Below are 17625 nucleotides of genomic sequence, written 5' to 3'. Positions count from 1 at the left end.
CATGTACCAAAATGTTCATTGCAGCTCTATTTACGATAGCCCGGAGATGGAGACAACCTAACTGCCCATCATGGGATGAATGGATAAAGAAGATGTGGCACATATATACAATGGAATATTACTCAGCCATAAAAAGAAACGAAATTGAGCTATTTGTAATGAGGTGGATAGACCTAGAGTCTGTCATACAGAGTGAAGTAAGTCAGAAAGAAAGACAAATGCCGTATGCTAACATATATATATGGAATTTAAGAAAAAAAAAATGTCATGAAGAAACTAGGGGTAAGACAGGAATAAAGACACAGACCTACTGCAGAATGGACTTGAAGATATGGGGAGGGGGAAGGGTGAGCTGTGACAAAGCGAGAGAGAGGCATGGATATATATACACTAGGAAACGTAAGGTAGATAGCTAGTGGGAAGCAGCCGCATAGCACAGGGATATCAGCTCAGTGCTTTGTGACCGCCTGGAGGGGTGGGATAGGGAGGGAGACGCAAGAGGGAAGAGATATGGGAATATATGTATAACTGATTCACTTTGTTATAAAGCAGAAACTAACACACCATTGTAAAGCAATTATATCCCAATAAAGATGTTAAGAAAAAAAAAACAATGTGAGGCTCAGAGGTGTCAAGCGCCTTGCCCAAAGTCAGATCTCTCAAATTCCAAGGTTCATGCTCTCTCCAAAATGCAGACCACATTTCAATGTTAATAATGACAACACCCTTTCCCCACTTCTCAAAATATTAATATAAAAACACAAATAATCATAAATAGTGGAATGAGTTAGCTCTACACATGCCAATATGGAAAGACTGCAAAGATACAAATAAAAAGAGTAAGGAAAAAGTGTGGGTAATAATCCATCTGCTTAACAGGAATAAACAGAAAATTATATATGGGTAAATAGAGAAACACTTCTCCGGACCGAATCAGATAGATAGATACACATTTAGAGTAACTTTTTTTGAACGGGTCCCCTTATTTCATACTTTTCTACATCATTTGAACTTCCTAAAGTAACAGCATGCATAATGTATTTCATTTTCTTTGCAGTCTGTATTTTAAAAACAAATAAAGCCATATCCTTTATAAAAACTGGAGAGAGCTTTAAAGGCTATACAAAATTTATCAAAAACATTTTACTAGTCTAGAAATCTGTATAGAAGCTGCTTAATCAATAAACCAAGCAGTCTGTGTTGTCATATTTACAGAACATCAAACTAACTCAGAATGGCATGAACTTACCTGGAACAAACCAGAGTTCATATCTTCTTATAATGAAAGTATTTGCAAAATAGAGGCGCATATATATACATTTTATTTATGCTTATAATAAATGGAATTTGTTCGGTATGTTAACTCAGTAATATTTGCATCAAACAGATTTGAAGATAGCAACTTTAGTCTCTTAATAAATTCCCAATCCTAATTTTAATGGGATTTTCTTTTTAAGCTGCTCAGATACAAAAACAACTAAAATAATGCCTTTAGACATTTGATTAAACCACGAATAAACGTCGCATTTTTCTAAGTAAATCACATTGTTAAAATAGTCCCAACTAAGTACAAAATACTGCAAATAAATCTTTAAAACACTATTTGTTCATTCACTCAATAAATATTTGCATTACTCAATGTGTGCCAAGTGCAATACTAGGTAGGTACAATGGGATTAAGAGGTAAGCAAAACACCCCTACCTTTGTAAATTCTGACAGTATGGGGTGGAGAGGAGAAAGTCCATATAATCACAAAATGGTATCAAGAGATTATAGTCATTGATCTAATTTAGATTGGTGAGTCCAATCAACCTTTAATGAACTGACATTTAAATAAACCCAAAGGCTGAAAAGCCAACCAGAGGAAAGTCAAGGCAGCTTGGAGCAGTGGTTAGGTGTGGGCTCCAAAGTTAGTCACTGGATTTCAATCTAGGCTGCACTATTTAACAGGCGTATAAATTTAATCACATTACTAATCTGAGTTCCGGTTTCTTCACTTTAAAAAAGAGGAAACAATAGTACTTTCATCATAAAGTGAAACTTAAAAAAAATAACAATAATGCAGTATGCCTTGATAAGCCTGGAATAAGTACTGTTATGTTACTGTCATTAGCAGCATTGGCAAAAGCTCAGAAAGGGAAAGAGCTAGTGATAGTTGGAGGGAAAGACTTAAAAATGGCTGAAATGCAGTGAATAAAGGGGGAGAGGTAAGTAGGGAATGAAGCATGAAGACTTTATTAGCTATGCTATCTAATTCGGAAGTCTCTAACCAAATGTGGTTATTGAGCATTTGAAATGTGGCTAGTCCAAATTGAGATGTGCTGTGTGTGTAAAATACACACCAGATCTTGAATGCCTAGTATGAAAAAAAAAGTAAAATATCTCAATTTTTAAAATATCAATTACATGTTGAAATGATACTTAAGATATACTAGGTTAAATAAAACATTTAACATTACTATACCCAAATGATAGAAACAACCCAGTGACACTGACAGCTGAATGGATACACAAAGTGGGTATATACATACAATGGTATACACATACAATGGAGCATCATTCAACCTTAAAGAGGAAGGATATTCTGTCACATGCTACAACATGGGTGAAACTTGAGGACACTACGCTAAGTGAAAGTCAGTCACAAAAGGACAAATACTATGATTCCACTCTTATGAGAAACCTATAGTAGTCAAATTCATAGAGACCAAAAGTAGAATGGTTGTTGCCAGAGGCTGGCAGGAGGAGATAATGGGGAACTATTGTTTAACAGGTACAGGGTTTCAGTTTTTCAAGGTGAACAGAGTTCTGGAGATGGATGGTGGTGATGGTTGCACAAGAATATGAATGTATTTAATGTCACTGAACTGTACACTCAAAAATGGTTAAGATGGTAAATTTTATGTTCTAAATATTCTAATAAAAATTAATTTTATTTTTGAAGTGGCTGAGAGAACTTAAATTACATATGTAGCTTGCATTATCTCTATTGGTCACACTGTTAAACTTAAGTCATGGTAAATTTTCCAATGAGAAGGGTTTTGAGGAAGTGTGACAAAATCGAGATCCAGTAAGCCCTAATGCCCTAAAGGCAGGGGTCAGCAAACTTTCTGTAAAGGGACAGATAGTAATGCTTTCAGCTCTGTGGGCCACATGGTCTGTCCTGAAAGCAAAGATAATAGAGACGTGCATGGGCATGGTGGATTTGGCCCACTCTAGTTTGCTGACACCTGCCTTAAGACACCCACTGTAAGCAATGGCTCCTACCAGCTAGACTGCTGAATTTTCAGGAATTGTGTAAGCCAGTTTAGAATCAGTAGCCTAAAATCTTCCATGGTGAGAGGTATTTACAAATGGAAATCAGCAAACACTACAGTAAATCAGTGCTGTTTTTTCCCAAAGAACTAGTTGATAAAACATTTAGCAGCACACCCTACTTTATGTAAAGAATTAACTTCTCGGGCTTCCCTGGTGGCGCAGTGGATGAGAGTCTGCCTGCCAATGCAGGGGACACGAGTTCGTGTCCCGTCCGGGAAGATCCCACATGCTGCGGAGAGGCTGGGCCCGTGAGCCATGGCCACTGAGCCTGCACGTCCATAGCCTGTGCTCCGCAACCGGAGAGGCCACAACAGTGACAGGCCTGCATACCGCAAAAAAAAAAAATTAACTTCTCTCCTATGCATTTAAAAGTATATTAGCTGGAAAAAGTGACAGTCATTCAAATCCCTGCTGTGCTCTGTGGTTCAGATGAAGATCCTCTGTTAAGAAAGGCTATTTTAGGGCTTCCCTGGTGTCACAGTGGTTGAGAGTCCGCCTGCCGATGCAGGGGACATGGGTTCGTGCCCCGGTGCGGGAGGATCCCACATGCCGCGGAGCGGCTGGGCCCGTGAGCCATGGCTGCTGAGCCTGCACGTCCGGAGACTGTGCTCCGCAACAGGAGAGGCCACAACAGTGAGAGGCCCGCGTACCGCAAAAAAAAAAAAAAAAAAAAAAGAAAAAAAAAGAAAGGCTATTCTAGAAGAATTGTTCCAGTAACCAGAAGCGAGAGTGAACACCCTGCGGCAGTCAAGAGTGGTGAGCTAAGGGGAGAGCAGTTTAAAACGAAGCCGTGAGAGGAGGGCTAGAAACCAATGAGATTATGTACACACTCAGCCATCCAAATCCACAAATGCAGAGGGCGACTGTGGAACTTGAGCATTTGTGGGTTTTGGTATCCACAGTGGGTCCTGGAACCAATCCCTGGCAGGTAGCGAGGGACAACTGTACTGCATTCAGTAATGACTGAACAACTGGTAGTAATTATTAATTACACATTATCATGCATATGACAGATTCATTTGTAAACAAATATTTACTGAACACATACTATGTGCTAAGCTCTGGTAACACAATAGTGAACAATCACAGATCCTCTCTAGCAAAAAAAAAGCACTAATCAAATAATCACATATAGACTTTAAATTGTAATAAATTACGACCAAAAACAGGGTGCTGTGAGAAAGTACAATGGGGAATCCCAACCAACTCTGGAAAATCAGGGATACTTCTTTGAGAAAGTGACCTTTGCACTGAGAACGGGCAAAGAGTAGGAGGCGTTCCAGGTAGCAAAAACAAACTGCACAAAACTCCTGAGGCAGGAAAAAAAATGTGATTAACAGGTCAAGGAACTAAGAAGTCAATAAAGCAAGAGCCAAGGAGGAAAGATGGTGTCAGAATGGAGACACAGGATAGAATCTTATCTCACAGGGCCTCATGGCCACATTACATAAGTCCAAGATCAATGGGGAGCTGTTAGTTTTATGTAGAGAATAAAATGATCTGATTACTATTTTTCAGAGATTGCTCTAGGAATTAATGGGGGAGACTGACCAGTAGGCTACCACAGTTTCTAGGCAAGAAATAACAGTAATTTATTGCAGTCAATCCTCAATCTTTTTAATTAATTTATGTATTTATTTGTGGCGCCTTGGTCTTCACTGCTGCGCGCGGGCTTTCTCTAGTTGCAGCGAGCAGGGGCTACTCTTCGTTGCGGTGCGTGGGCTTCTCATTGAGTTGGCTCCTCTTGTTATGGAGCACAGCTCCAGGCGCGTGGGCTTCAGTAGTTGTGGCACGCCAGTCTCAGCAGTTGTGGCTCACGGGCTTAGCTGCTCCATGGCATGTGGGACCTTCCCAGACCAGGGCTCGAACCCGCATCCCCTACATTGGCAGGTGGACTCCCAACAACCACTGCACCATTAGGGAAGCCCAATCCTCAATCTTGTAAGTATCTACGTAATCTATTAAATACTCCATTGCAGCAATTTTTGACCTCAGGACACAACTCTTACAAATTTGAAACCCCAGAGTTTTTGTTTATGTAGGTTATATCTATTGATATACTAGAAATTAAAACTGAGAAATCTTTTAAAAATTCATTCAAGATAACAAACTCATTACATTAAATACCTTTTTTATGAAAAATAGCTATTTTCCTAGTTTGAAGAATAGCACTGTTTTAAATTTTTGCACATCACTTTAGTCTCATAATAGAAGACAATTGGATTTTCACATCTAAAAGATTCTGAAAAAGTACGCTGCTTGTGATAAAATTAGAGTGAAAAACACAAATAACCTCTCAGAACTATCATGAAACTAATTTTGATCTTATGATCCTCCGAGAAGGGCCCTGGTGACCCCCCAGACCATATTAAGAACTGCTGCTTGAGCAACAGGAAGCCAAGCAATCACAGTAAGGTACTTCACAGCAATTAGGAAGACTAGGATCAAAGACAGATCAATAACAAGTGTTATACACAATGGAAAGTGATTGGAATCCTCATGCACTTCTGGTGGGAATAAAAATTGGTACAGCCACTTTGGAAAATAGTTTGGCAGTCCCTCAAAAAGGTAAACACAGAGCTATCACATGACCCAGTAATTCAACTCACAGGCATATGCTCAAGAAATATGAAAACATATGGCCACAAAAAACTTGTATAAGTATTCACATAGGCGTTATTCATAATGGTCAAGAAGTAGAAACAACCCAAATGTCCCTCAACTAATTGAAAAATAAAATGTAACATACATATCCATACATGGGAATATTATTCAGCAATAAAAACGAAGTACTGATACATGCTACAACATGGATAAATATTGAAAACATTATCCAAAGAAACAAGCCAAAAGTTTTCAAAATCTGGTGTGTATTTTACCCCTACAGCACATTTCAAATCACATCTAGCCACATTTTTTTTTTTTTTTTTTTTTTGGTGGTACGTGGGCCTCTCACCCCTGCGGTCTCTCACGTTGCGGAGCACAGGATCCGGACGCGCAGGCCCAGCAGCCATGGCTCACCGGCCCAGCCGCTCCGCGGCCCGCGGGATCCCCCCAGACCGGGATGTGAACCCGCGTGCCCTGAGTCGGCAGGCGGACTCCCAACCACTGCGCCACCAGGGAAGCCCTAGCCACATTTTAAGTGTTCAACAGTCAGATGTGGCTGGTGGCACCACTGTGGACAAGAGTTCTAGATCTACCCTATAAAGTATAATTTTAAATGATGTTTGTGATGATGACACTGACGCAATATAATTTCTCTTATCAAGGAAAGGTTCACTTCTATTCAATACATAATATTTACGTTATGTCTAAGTATGTTAGTATTTTTCTAAAAGATTCAAGTGACAAAGGTATTTTCTAAAACTACAATATACACTGCCTGAATACTTCAGGTGACTGCATTTCAAAATCTTACACTATAATCTAGAGAGCCACAAAAATCCCAGAACAAGCTAGTTAGGAGCCAGTATACAAAACTGCCCTTCCCATTCTCTGCACTAATTTTAACCACTCACACACAGACAACATTCCTCTGGACTTCATCTTGTTTAACACTTAGAAATCCTCAAACTGTTTCCAATAGAAAATAATGATTAATAGAAAACATAATCTCATACACAGGGACTTTTTGCCATTACACATTTTTAAAAATCTATCTACTTATATTATGAAAACCCTTATTAATGAAATCATCTTGGAACATAGTGAAGTTTATATTCTAACCACCTTTAGTTAGAAATTTAAACATTACTCAACTGATTCTGAGTACGCAATGAAAAATAAATTTCACTTTAATTTTAAAAAAGTATAACCTTTATTATCAATTGAACAAGTTAAAAGTGTTAAATACAAACTGTATTAAAGTATCTTGTTTCTGCCTGTTATACACAAACAGAAATTGAGGGAAAAACAAGAAAATTAATAACCACCTTACAACTTTTTTATACCTAAGAGATTTAATATAGTTTCATCAATTATTAGAACATGTTCATATAAATACTACTTCAGCATAATGTATTGAGAATTTACGTTATATAGAAACAGTGAAAGAAATTTTAAATTGCAGAAAATGGGATTTGCCTGATAGAAAGCCTAAGCTTTCAATATTATCCTTTTGTAGGTCTTTTGCTTACCCTCTTTACCTCTAAGATTAGATAAGAATTTTCCGAACCAAATACTTCCCAATTTTTTACTAAACATTTTTAGTGAAATCTCAATGTCATTAAGTTTATTTTAATGACAAATTTTAATCTGTAGCAAATAGTTTAAATCTGTGAAACCCTTAGAAAAATTTAAAATTATAAAATGACAGATGCTTTTTTTGTGTGCTTCAGGTAGAATTTTACAAACGATGTGAAAACTACTTTTCTTATTCTTGTACATTTTTCTGTATGTACTTCCCCTAACAGAGCCCATAGTAGTTCAGTTTGTCTTCTGGTTCTTGGCGCAGTGATGAGCTTCAATTTTTATCACGTTTTCTGCTTCAACAGAAAGTATTCGTCAAAACAAAAATTCAACTGCCATGACAAAAAGTTGCTACAGAGAGACTTTAGTTTTATCTATTAAAATTTTACTTTGGTTACAGAGGAGTAAAACTAAAACTTCCACAGAATTTGAAATTCTAGTTTCACCATCACAAAAAGTTAAAAAATCCTCACAGATAAAAAGCATAATAAACTGAACTAAATGAATTCTTCTATTTACAAAATATTGACTTTATTTCTAATCTTTTACAGTAAAATACTGAAAGCAGCCAGGATGGTGAAGACCTGAACCAGGAATCCTAGATAGAACTATGGGCTTCAAAAGTTAATATGGCTACACACCCACTAAAAAAAGACTGATACTATCAAATGTTAGTAGGAATGTGGAGCAACGGGAATTCCCATGTACTGTCAGTGTGACTGTAAAATGGTACAAGCACTTTTAAAAAACATAGTTCCTTATGAAACTAAACCTACAGCTACGCTATGACCCAGTCATTCCACTTTTAAGCACTTCTAACAGGAGAGATAAACGCATTTGTCCAACAATACAGATTTGTATAAGAGTACTCATAGCAACTAACTGGAAAGAGCCCAGTTAGTGGTGGTATATTCATACAACAGAAGACAACACAGCAATGAAAAGGAAAGAACTACTGAGGATACACGAGACTTAAAAACACTAAGCTGAATGAAAAAGCCTTTCCCAAGAGTACATACCATATAATCCCACTTATGTGAAATTCTAGAATAAGCAAAACAAGTCCATGGAGGAAAAATATCAAAACACTGGTTGACAGAGGGACGTGACTGAACTGACTGGAAAAGGGCAAGAGGGAACTTTCTAGTTAATTACGAAGTTCTACAACTCCATTAGGCTTCGGATTAAACAGGTGTATGTATTTGTGTAAACTCGTGGAATGGCAACCGTGCGCAATTCACTGCAAGTCAAACTTACGTAAAAAAAAATTTTAAGTTAAAAATTGAACTCAGGTTAATGATATGCACATTGCTTAAGTGCTTTTTAAGGGTAACATGTACTAATACTTGCAACTTACTTTGAAATGCACCCAAAAAATAAAATTGACTGATAAATGATTAATTGTGCCATACAGCAAATAAAGCAAAACTCTAATTTAGGTGAGGGACACATGGGTGTTCACTGCACATTTCAATTTTCCTGTAGGCCGCAAAATATTAAAATGTTAAGGAAAATTTTTATAGGAGAATTGAGAGACCAAAAGAAGTGATTCAATAGGTAGTCAAAGTTTCTCACTACACACCACCTTTCAGAATTACATAAAAAAATACCCCAATCATTTATTACTCCTAGGGAAATCTGTAGGTACATTTCAGGAATTTTTGCTTCTTCATAAACTGTTCACATTGCCTGAAATCAATTCAATAATTAGGGCAATATCCTGGGACGTATATTCAACAACAAACTAAAACGATTTGTTAAATTCCTCAAGATTATTAACTACAAAATTTATATTCCTGAACAGATTTTAAGCCGTGAGTTATTTTTTATTTTTCTCCAGTAACTCCAATTTCGTTCTCTTTTATCAGATTGCAAGCGCTAGTATCTGAAGAACATAGCTATCCCTCTAAAATGAAACAAAATCCTCCCCAACGATTAGCATCTAAGGGATAACAAATATACTTTAAAAAGAAATCCAGCAAGTCGTAACTGAAAGTCATCCACCTTTCTCCTTAAGCCTTGTACTATTAAGATGCGGCTGAAAGCAATTTCTACATTATAGTTAATTTTTTCTTTAAAGACTGGAAGGTGGGAAAGATTTCAGCAGAACTAAAGGTACACGTGATCCTCACCCCCCAAAATCCACCTTAACCCGCAAGCAGGTAAAACAATGAGCACCCCCTCTTTTTTTTCCTTCATGAGACAAAACCGCGGACTAGGCTAAGGCAAACCCTCGCCCAGCCTCCACCCCGCCTGGAGCCAGGCGGCGGGTCCCTTTCCTTTGTGAGGAGCCGGAGGGAGGCGGCTGGGGGCGGGGAGCTGGGGGAGGCGGCTGGGGGTCTGCGGCCGCCCGAGCAGGAGGAAGGCGCTGTGGAAAGCGGCGTCGGCACGTCCCGCAAACAGGCCGCGCGGCCCCGCCACAAACCTCTGCGGCGTCCCCAGGTGCAAACCCACGAACCTGGGTGTGATCTAACTTGGAAGGAGGCCCGGGAGAAAAGCCGAGGGCAGCTCCGGGGACGACCCCCTCCTCCCAGGCCCTTGCAAAAGCTTCTCCCGCCGCGGGAGGAGGTCCTGCCGCCATCCACACCCCGCCCGAGCCTCGGGCGGCCCTCACCTGCTGGACGGAGCTATTCTCGGGCACTGCGAACTCCTCCTTCTCCTTCGGGGTCTTCACGGTGACTTTCATGATCTTGGGTTCCGTGGAGGCAGCAGCAGCGGCGGCGGCGGGGGCGCCGGCACCTTCGGCAGCGGCGGCGCTGTCCTGGGAGCTCGGAGGGCCGCCGCTTTCACCATTCTCGGCCATGGCGGCGGCGGTGACTCAGGCGCGCAGAAGGGAGCGGGCGAGCGAGGGGGAGCCAGGGGACGCCAGAGCCGGCCAGCCCGAGCAGCGGAGAATGTGGGGCACGTCGCCTCAGTGACAACGGGCGCAAGGCCGCCGTAACGGGCGAGGAGCCGCGGAGCTTGGCGTGGGCTCCGGCGCAGGCCCGGGTCGGGCGCTCAGCAGCCGCCGTGTGCTCAGACGCCACTCGGTCGCAGCGACATCCGCAGCCGCCGCCGCTTCCTCCTCCCCGCCCCTCCCCCCACGTCCCTCCGCCGGCGCCGCGCGGGGCACGCCGGGTAACGTGGCTGGCGACGTCGCCGAGTCATGCCTGCCTGCTGCCGCTTGGAGCTGTGGCCGGTTTTCTTTCCCTCTCCCGTTCCATTGCAAAGCGTAGGCGCGTTCAGAGAGAAGGACTAAAAACAAAGTGGGGCGGAAGAGGTCAGTTCATTCCTTTTTACCCCTTTACCAAAAAATGAATTTACGGCTTCTGGGAGGCACCGTAAGGGCGCATAGGGATGACGTCACGGCTAGCGAAATTACTGGAAAGGGGGCTCGACCACTGGGCGCTGAGGTCGGAAATACGCCTGCGCGCTGGCGGGCTAGGTAGTTTCTTCCACCCAGTCATCTCACACCCCGCGGTTACGGTGCGCACCCACTCCGCGCCTGTGCTGGCTTCGCATACCCCCACTGGGAGGAGGGTCTGAAACACGCCTGCGAGGGTTTTTTGTGGTTCATTTTTTTTTTATGTGGTTCATTTTTAAATGTGCTTAAGTTTTGCATACTTGAAAAATTTTAAACGCTTGCTCTTACAGTCCGGTGCGCCGGAGGTGAAAGGTTAATGGAGGAAAAAAAAAATCCTCATCATAACGAAGGGAAAATGGTGTACGCGCCTGTAGCTACCCTGCGCAGTTCCGCGGAGTCATTGCTCCACGACCAGAGCTTCCCACCCTCGGGTCAGCCCGATTTGGTCAGGTGATCAGGCCACCTGTGTTGACAATGGCCTTCGCTCCCGCGCCGACAGCCCTGCTAGCCCACCCCTGAATTCTCTGTGAATGCGGTTCCCCAGGATGTTTGGGTACCCAAACAGGGTACCCAAGGAGTGTCCACCCAACTGGGGCAGTTTAACGTAGCTGAGGTGTTCATTTTACATTCTATCAAATTAAGTTACTGCTCCATTTCAGACTTTAGGTGGCATTAAAGGTAGTTGTTCAAAAATTATCGATGTAGTGTGGGTACAAATAAGAAACAAGAAGTTAATTTTCCCGTAGAGAATTCTAAATTTTAAATGACCTCGTCATTTGCCTTTAAAGATGACTTGCAAGGAATGTACAACACTGGACCTGAACTTTATTAACCAGTATTGCAAATGTAAATTCTTGACACCACACCGTGTATGCAAAGATACACTGTGTATTTCTGTTCTTAAACCATACAACTGTGTTCTGGCTATAAGTACTCTTGCATGAAGACCACTTTTTAGCAGAGCCATTTTGGAATCTGGGTCTAAGAGAAGTTCTTAAAGTATAAATTGCAATATAGACATCATTTCATATCAGCTATGTTTCTGGCAGCATTGTTCAATAACATGAACAAATTACACAAGGCTTTCTGCTAAAGGATGACTGTTTGCTTATGTTTACATGTGAGGTAATCATTACTTCTCAAGGTAGAAAATTCCACCAGTGGAAAACCATTTATATCTAACCCTACGCTTATGAAATTGCTCTATAATTATCTGTGTCTACATTAATTTCTACAAAATTCTGATGTCTATGCACAATTTATGAAGTAATATAATTTATCTATAAGAATATACAGTATAGTAATTCATTATGGCCCTTTTTAGGAACAATCCTACCTTTTAAGAAACTGTTGGATGTGTGGGTCTAGATCAGGGATCAGCAAACTTTCAGAGAGGACTAGATAGTAGATATGTTGGGCTTTGTGGGCCATACATTTCCTGTCTCAGATACTCAGCTCTGCCCTTGTAGCACAAAGCAACCATAGACAATACATACATGACTAAGCCTGGCCGTGTCCGAGTAAAGCTACTTACAAAAACAGGCATAGGATCTGATTTGGCCCACAAGGTCTAGATTTCTATTTGAATTTCTTTTGAATGATTTTTGTTTATTAAATAGTCTGGAAAAAAATTACAAGAGCATATTTCATTCATTCTATAAACATTAATTGAGCACGTTAATGTCCAAATACTGTGTTGAGGATACAGAGACAAATAAGATTCAGTCTCCGCCCTCAAAAACCTTGAGGGGGGGGTTAGAAGAATGAAGGGAGGTGGAGATAAGCAGTGCCGTGGTGATATATGTTTAATAACCAACTCTCCAGAAAACAAGCTTTGATTTTTTAGCATTTCCCAATCTCCTTGATGTAAATACTTGCAAAATGGCCAATCTCAAGCTACCAACTTGTGGTTCTTGCTCACAAAATTCCTGAAATTTATCATTCAGTTTTCACAAGCCAATATGAGCCAGATCTAACTGGATAGATCCCTTTTTATAAGTCTCAATATTCAAAATTAAAGTATATTAATGAGATTATTATTCACGTGGTAGAAGAATTCTTCCTTGACAAAATGAGTCAATCGATTCAGTCAATCAACAAGAATTTATTGAGCAAACTTTAATCCTGTGTCCAGGATTAAACTTACATAATAACACAAGATGGTACATATGTCAAATAAGTGGTGTAAATAACACGCCTTCATCATGTTACTCCCCTACTCGAGATCCATTCTAAACTCCCATTGTCTCAAAACTGAAGCCCAAGCTTCTTAACTGGATGCAAGGCCTTCTACAACTAACTCCTGGTCTTTCAAGCTTCACTCCCATTACTTTATAGATACAATCTGCTGCAGTCAAACATATTTACTCTCATCTCTAGAAGCACATGTACATTGTAGTTTTCTCACCTATGATCATTCCTTCAAGTCACTACACCCCCTGAGTTTGTGTCCATTATTGCTGCTTTCTCTCTTAGAAAACACCCAAGCAGAATAATTTTTTCCTCTGACCATCATAATCATTTGTACACTTCACCTGACAATTCATCACTTGTAACATACCTTCTATTATCTAAAACTGTTTCTCCTGCTACCAGTCTAGTTCACACCCTCATTAATTCTGGCCTAGATTGCAACAATAACCTCCTACAGATTCCTTTGCCTCAGTCTAAAGTCACCATCCTCAAAACTATTTTCTATTGGTGCCATATGTTATCCTTCCAGAACTAAGCTTCCATTGTGACACCCAGAAAATTGTCATTAACTCTCACCAAACTTTCAGAATAATATCTAAACTTGTGGCATAGCGTCCAGGGCCCTCTGTGACCAAAAAACCTTGCTCCTCATTCATATCTTACCCTCAACCAAGTGAGTCCACTAAGCATTCCAAGCTTGCCTCGTGCTTTCCTGCCTGTAGGTTTCAACACAACATTTTCACTGCAAGTAGAAATTCTTCCCTCCCATTTTGACTTGTTTTACCCATCCTTCAAGACTTACCTGAAATGTGATATTCCCTAACAATTTTTCCCTGATTACATTTTTTGATCAGACATATTCTCTAAATATATTCCCATATGACTATTACCTTTCTGCTGTCACTTATCACATTCCGCCTTGTGTTACACTTAAATTATGTGCATATTTCTTTTATTAGACAAGGTCCTTGAATACAGGGATCAAGTCTTAATCATCATTAGTACCACACAACGCCTAAGCTAATTTCTTGGCAAGAGAGCATTTACTGCTAACATGAATTGTTGAACTGTCATTTTTACCACTAGAGAAGAAATTCATTTAGATCAGTAAATCATATTTTATAGGGCTTCCCTGGTGGCGCAGTGGTTGAGAGTCCGCCTGCCGATGTAGGGGACGCGGGTTTGTGCCCCGGTCCGGGAAGATCCCACATGCCACAGAGCGGCTGGGCCCGTGGGCCATGGCCACTGAGCCTGCACATCCGGAGCCTGTGCTCCACAACGGGAGAGGCCACAACAGTGAGAGGCCCGCGTACCGCAAAAAAAAAAAAAAAAAAATCATATTTTATACTCCTTTGTCTCCTCCAAGGTTTATAGTGCAGTGATAGGTAGATGATAGATAGATAATACATACCATACATAACCTGAGCCTTATTTGCTTTGCAATAGTTTCAGAGGAAAGAAACATTATTCACTCCCTGCTTGGTGCCAGGGAAGGAAAGAGAGTCAGAGAAGGATTTTAAAGGAAATGATTTGAGCCAGACCTTGAGGAATGGATATGATTTGGTTAAGTATGTTGAAAGGGGCAACTTCATGAGAAAGATGCAGTGGTGAGAAATAGAAACTTTGCTAGGACACTGATCTTAAACTGTGGTCCACAGCCTAGGAACAGTCCACAAATATCTCTAGGGCTACTTCCAAATCAAAGGGAGTAGGGTAAAATGTTCAATAAGTTTCTGAGCCTTAGGACTGCGGAAGAGGTGGTGAGGATGGTTGTTTATTAATTTGTCAACTAAAACTTTAGACCACTGGGTAGAATGTACAAATACATCTACAGCCACCACAAGCTTTGAATACAAGCTGCTAAGTAGGATCTCACAGCTGTGCCAGCCACTGCATAACACACAGAAGCAACGAGGGGGCCAGCAGAGGCACAAGGGAAGAGAAACTTCTCTGAAGAACACACCTGTGGTTCTTATTTTGCTCCAGTCTCACCATTTCTTTTTTGTTTTTTAATTTATTAATTAATTTATTTATTTTGGCTGTGCTGGGTCTTGGTTGCAGCACGTGGAATCTTCATTACAGCATGCGGATCTTTTTTTTTTAGTTGTGGCATGCAGGCTCATAGTTGCGGCATGCGGGCTTCTTCGTTGTGGCATGCGGACTCTTAGTTGCAGCATGAGGACTCTTAGTTGCAGCATACAGGATCTAGTTCCCTGACCAGGGATCAAACCTGGGCCCCCTGCATTGGGAGCATGGAGTCTTACCCACTGGACCACCAGGGAAGTCACTCACCATTTCTTTTTATTTGTTTATTTATTTATTTATTTATTGTTGGCTGTGTTGGGTCTTCGTTTCTGTGCGAGGGCTTTCTCTAGTTGCGGCGAGCAGGGGCCACTCTTCATCGCGGTGCACGGGCCTCTCACTGTCGTGGCCTCTCTTGTTGCAGAGTACAGGCTCCAGACGCGCAGGCTCAGTAGTTGTGGCTCACGGGCCCAGTTGCTCCGTGGCATGTGGGATCTTCCCAGACCAGGGCTCGAACCCGTGTCCCCTGCATTGGCAGGCAGATTCTCAACCACTGCACCACCAGGGAAGCCCCCTCACCATTTCTTTTTAACTTTTATTTTGAAATAATTATAGACTCCGATGGAAGTAGCAAAAATAGTACTCCAAAGAGTCTCTTGTACCCTTCACCCAGCTTCCCCCAATGGTGACATCTTAAATTTTTGCTGCATAATATCAAACTAGGGAATTGATATGTAAACTAGACTACAGACCATATTCAGTTTTCACCATATTTTTAAATCTTCATTGATTTGTGCATGTGTGTATGTGGTTCTATGCAATTTTATCCTATGTATAGATGCATGTAACCATAACTAGGTGCCAGGATACAGAACTATTCCATCACTGGTCTCACTGTTTTTTATTGTTCCTACACAGCAGGGTTTCTCAACCTTGACACTACTGAAATTTGAGACCAGATCATTCTTTGTTTGCAGGTGGTGGGGTGTGGTCCTGTGCATTGTAAGATGTTTAGCAGCATCCCTGACCTTTACTCAGTAGATGCCAGTAGTACTACCACCCCACCACTATTATGACAATCAAAACTGTTTCTAGACATTGCCAAATGTCCCTTGGGAACCAAGCTGTACAGAGAGCTGGTGGGATCATCCCTACTATCTACATTTTTCCTAGTCCTCTGTCACAAAGTAGAATAGCAAATGTTATCAAATATCAAAAAATCATATTTCACTACAGTCTCTTTATTGATTATATTACTCGTGATAAACCTTACTTTGGATTTTCCCCAATATTGGTAAGTATTGCCAGGATTCTGTTATAAACTTGCTTTTAGTGTTATTACATTTCACCTACTGATCTCTTATTAGGAGTCTGAATTTATTCAGGCCTTCTGAAAATGCCTCAAAATATTCATAGACTATTCTCTTTTGACCTCTCTTATAAATAGGATACTACTGATAACCTGAGACACAGTTCCTAGGGCAAGCCTTGAATATCTTACAGAAGTGGTAAGACTGGTTCTCCTGGAAACATACAAATACAGGGATAAATATTTTTGTAATTAGACTCAAGCTTGGTTTTATTCTGCGTAAAACTCCAAGCCTTATGATTTCAGAGGACAAATTTATTCAAACACATGTGTTTGGAATGTGTTTCCTGACCTTAGGAGGTTACCTTATATGAAGAGTCTGCCACCTTGTTGTATAAACTAACCAAATGAGCCATGGAGAAATTTTAGGTGTTCTCTGAAAGCAGAGAGAAGTAAGTTAAAGGGTACAAACTCTATGAAGCAAATCATCTAGGAATTTCAGAGAATAATAATGCTTCTGGAAAAAAAAAGAATGCTTCCGGATGCTGGGGAGTTTTGTAGCACTCAAGAAGGCAACTTAAAGGGAATTCCCTGGCAGTCAGGTGGTTAGGACTCCACTCTCTCAATGCTGAGGGCCTGGGTTCAATCCCTGGTTGGGGAACTAAGATCCCACAAGCTGCACAGCGCAGTCAAAAAAAAAAAAAGGCAACTTGAAGATGAAAAGTGTTAAAAAAATTTAGTCATCCAATCCTTTCATTTCATCCAAATAATTCTTAAAATCTTGGTTCTCAAATGAGTTGAAAGGTGAAGACAACATCATAGCTTATCTGAGTTGTTCTATAATCTAACAAGGATTGTGAAGGGTTTGAGATTTTTTTCCTACTTATAAACTAACAGTTTCATGGAATACTTGCAGAAGGCACATGACTCTTATGTTAGAAACAACAACAGCGGTAGCAGTGGGCAGTGAATCAGCATCTTCTTGCACTGGTTCCCCAATCCCTGACTTCTGCAGAATGATGCAGAGGGGGCCAGGTGACACCTGTACATGCAATGGGTTGAATTATAAGAGCGTGGGGAGCCCATGTCTTTTATTTATTTATTTTTAATAAATTCATTTCATTTATTTATTTTTGGCTGCGTTAGGTCTTATTTGCTGCGCACAGGCTTTCTCCAGTTGCGGCCAGTGGGGGCTACTCTTCGTTGCGGTGTGCGGGCTTCTCATTGTGGTGGCTTCTCTTGTTGCAGAGC

General features: G+C 40.9%; 1 protein-coding gene across 2 annotated transcripts in view; it reads right to left on the bottom strand.

Moving 5' to 3' along the window:
- The window catches only part of UBQLN1 (ubiquilin 1), a 49052-nt gene extending 38551 nt beyond the window's left edge, over positions 1–10501 (bottom strand). For both annotated transcript variants that reach the window (XM_019940343.3, XM_019940344.3), the window contains exon 1: positions 10122–10501. In XM_019940343.3, coding sequence (XP_019795902.1) covers positions 10122–10310 — 189 coding nt within the window. In that variant the 5' untranslated portion in view covers positions 10311–10501. The remainder of the gene's footprint in view (positions 1–10121) is intronic.
- Positions 10502–17625: the final 7124 nt, after the last annotated feature.

The sequence above is a fragment of the Tursiops truncatus genome, chromosome 6 (assembly GCF_011762595.2).
Source record: "Tursiops truncatus isolate mTurTru1 chromosome 6, mTurTru1.mat.Y, whole genome shotgun sequence".
In the NCBI taxonomy this organism is placed as follows: domain Eukaryota; kingdom Metazoa; phylum Chordata; class Mammalia; order Artiodactyla; family Delphinidae; genus Tursiops; species Tursiops truncatus.
This window is presented reverse-complemented; position numbering and strand designations above follow the sequence as displayed.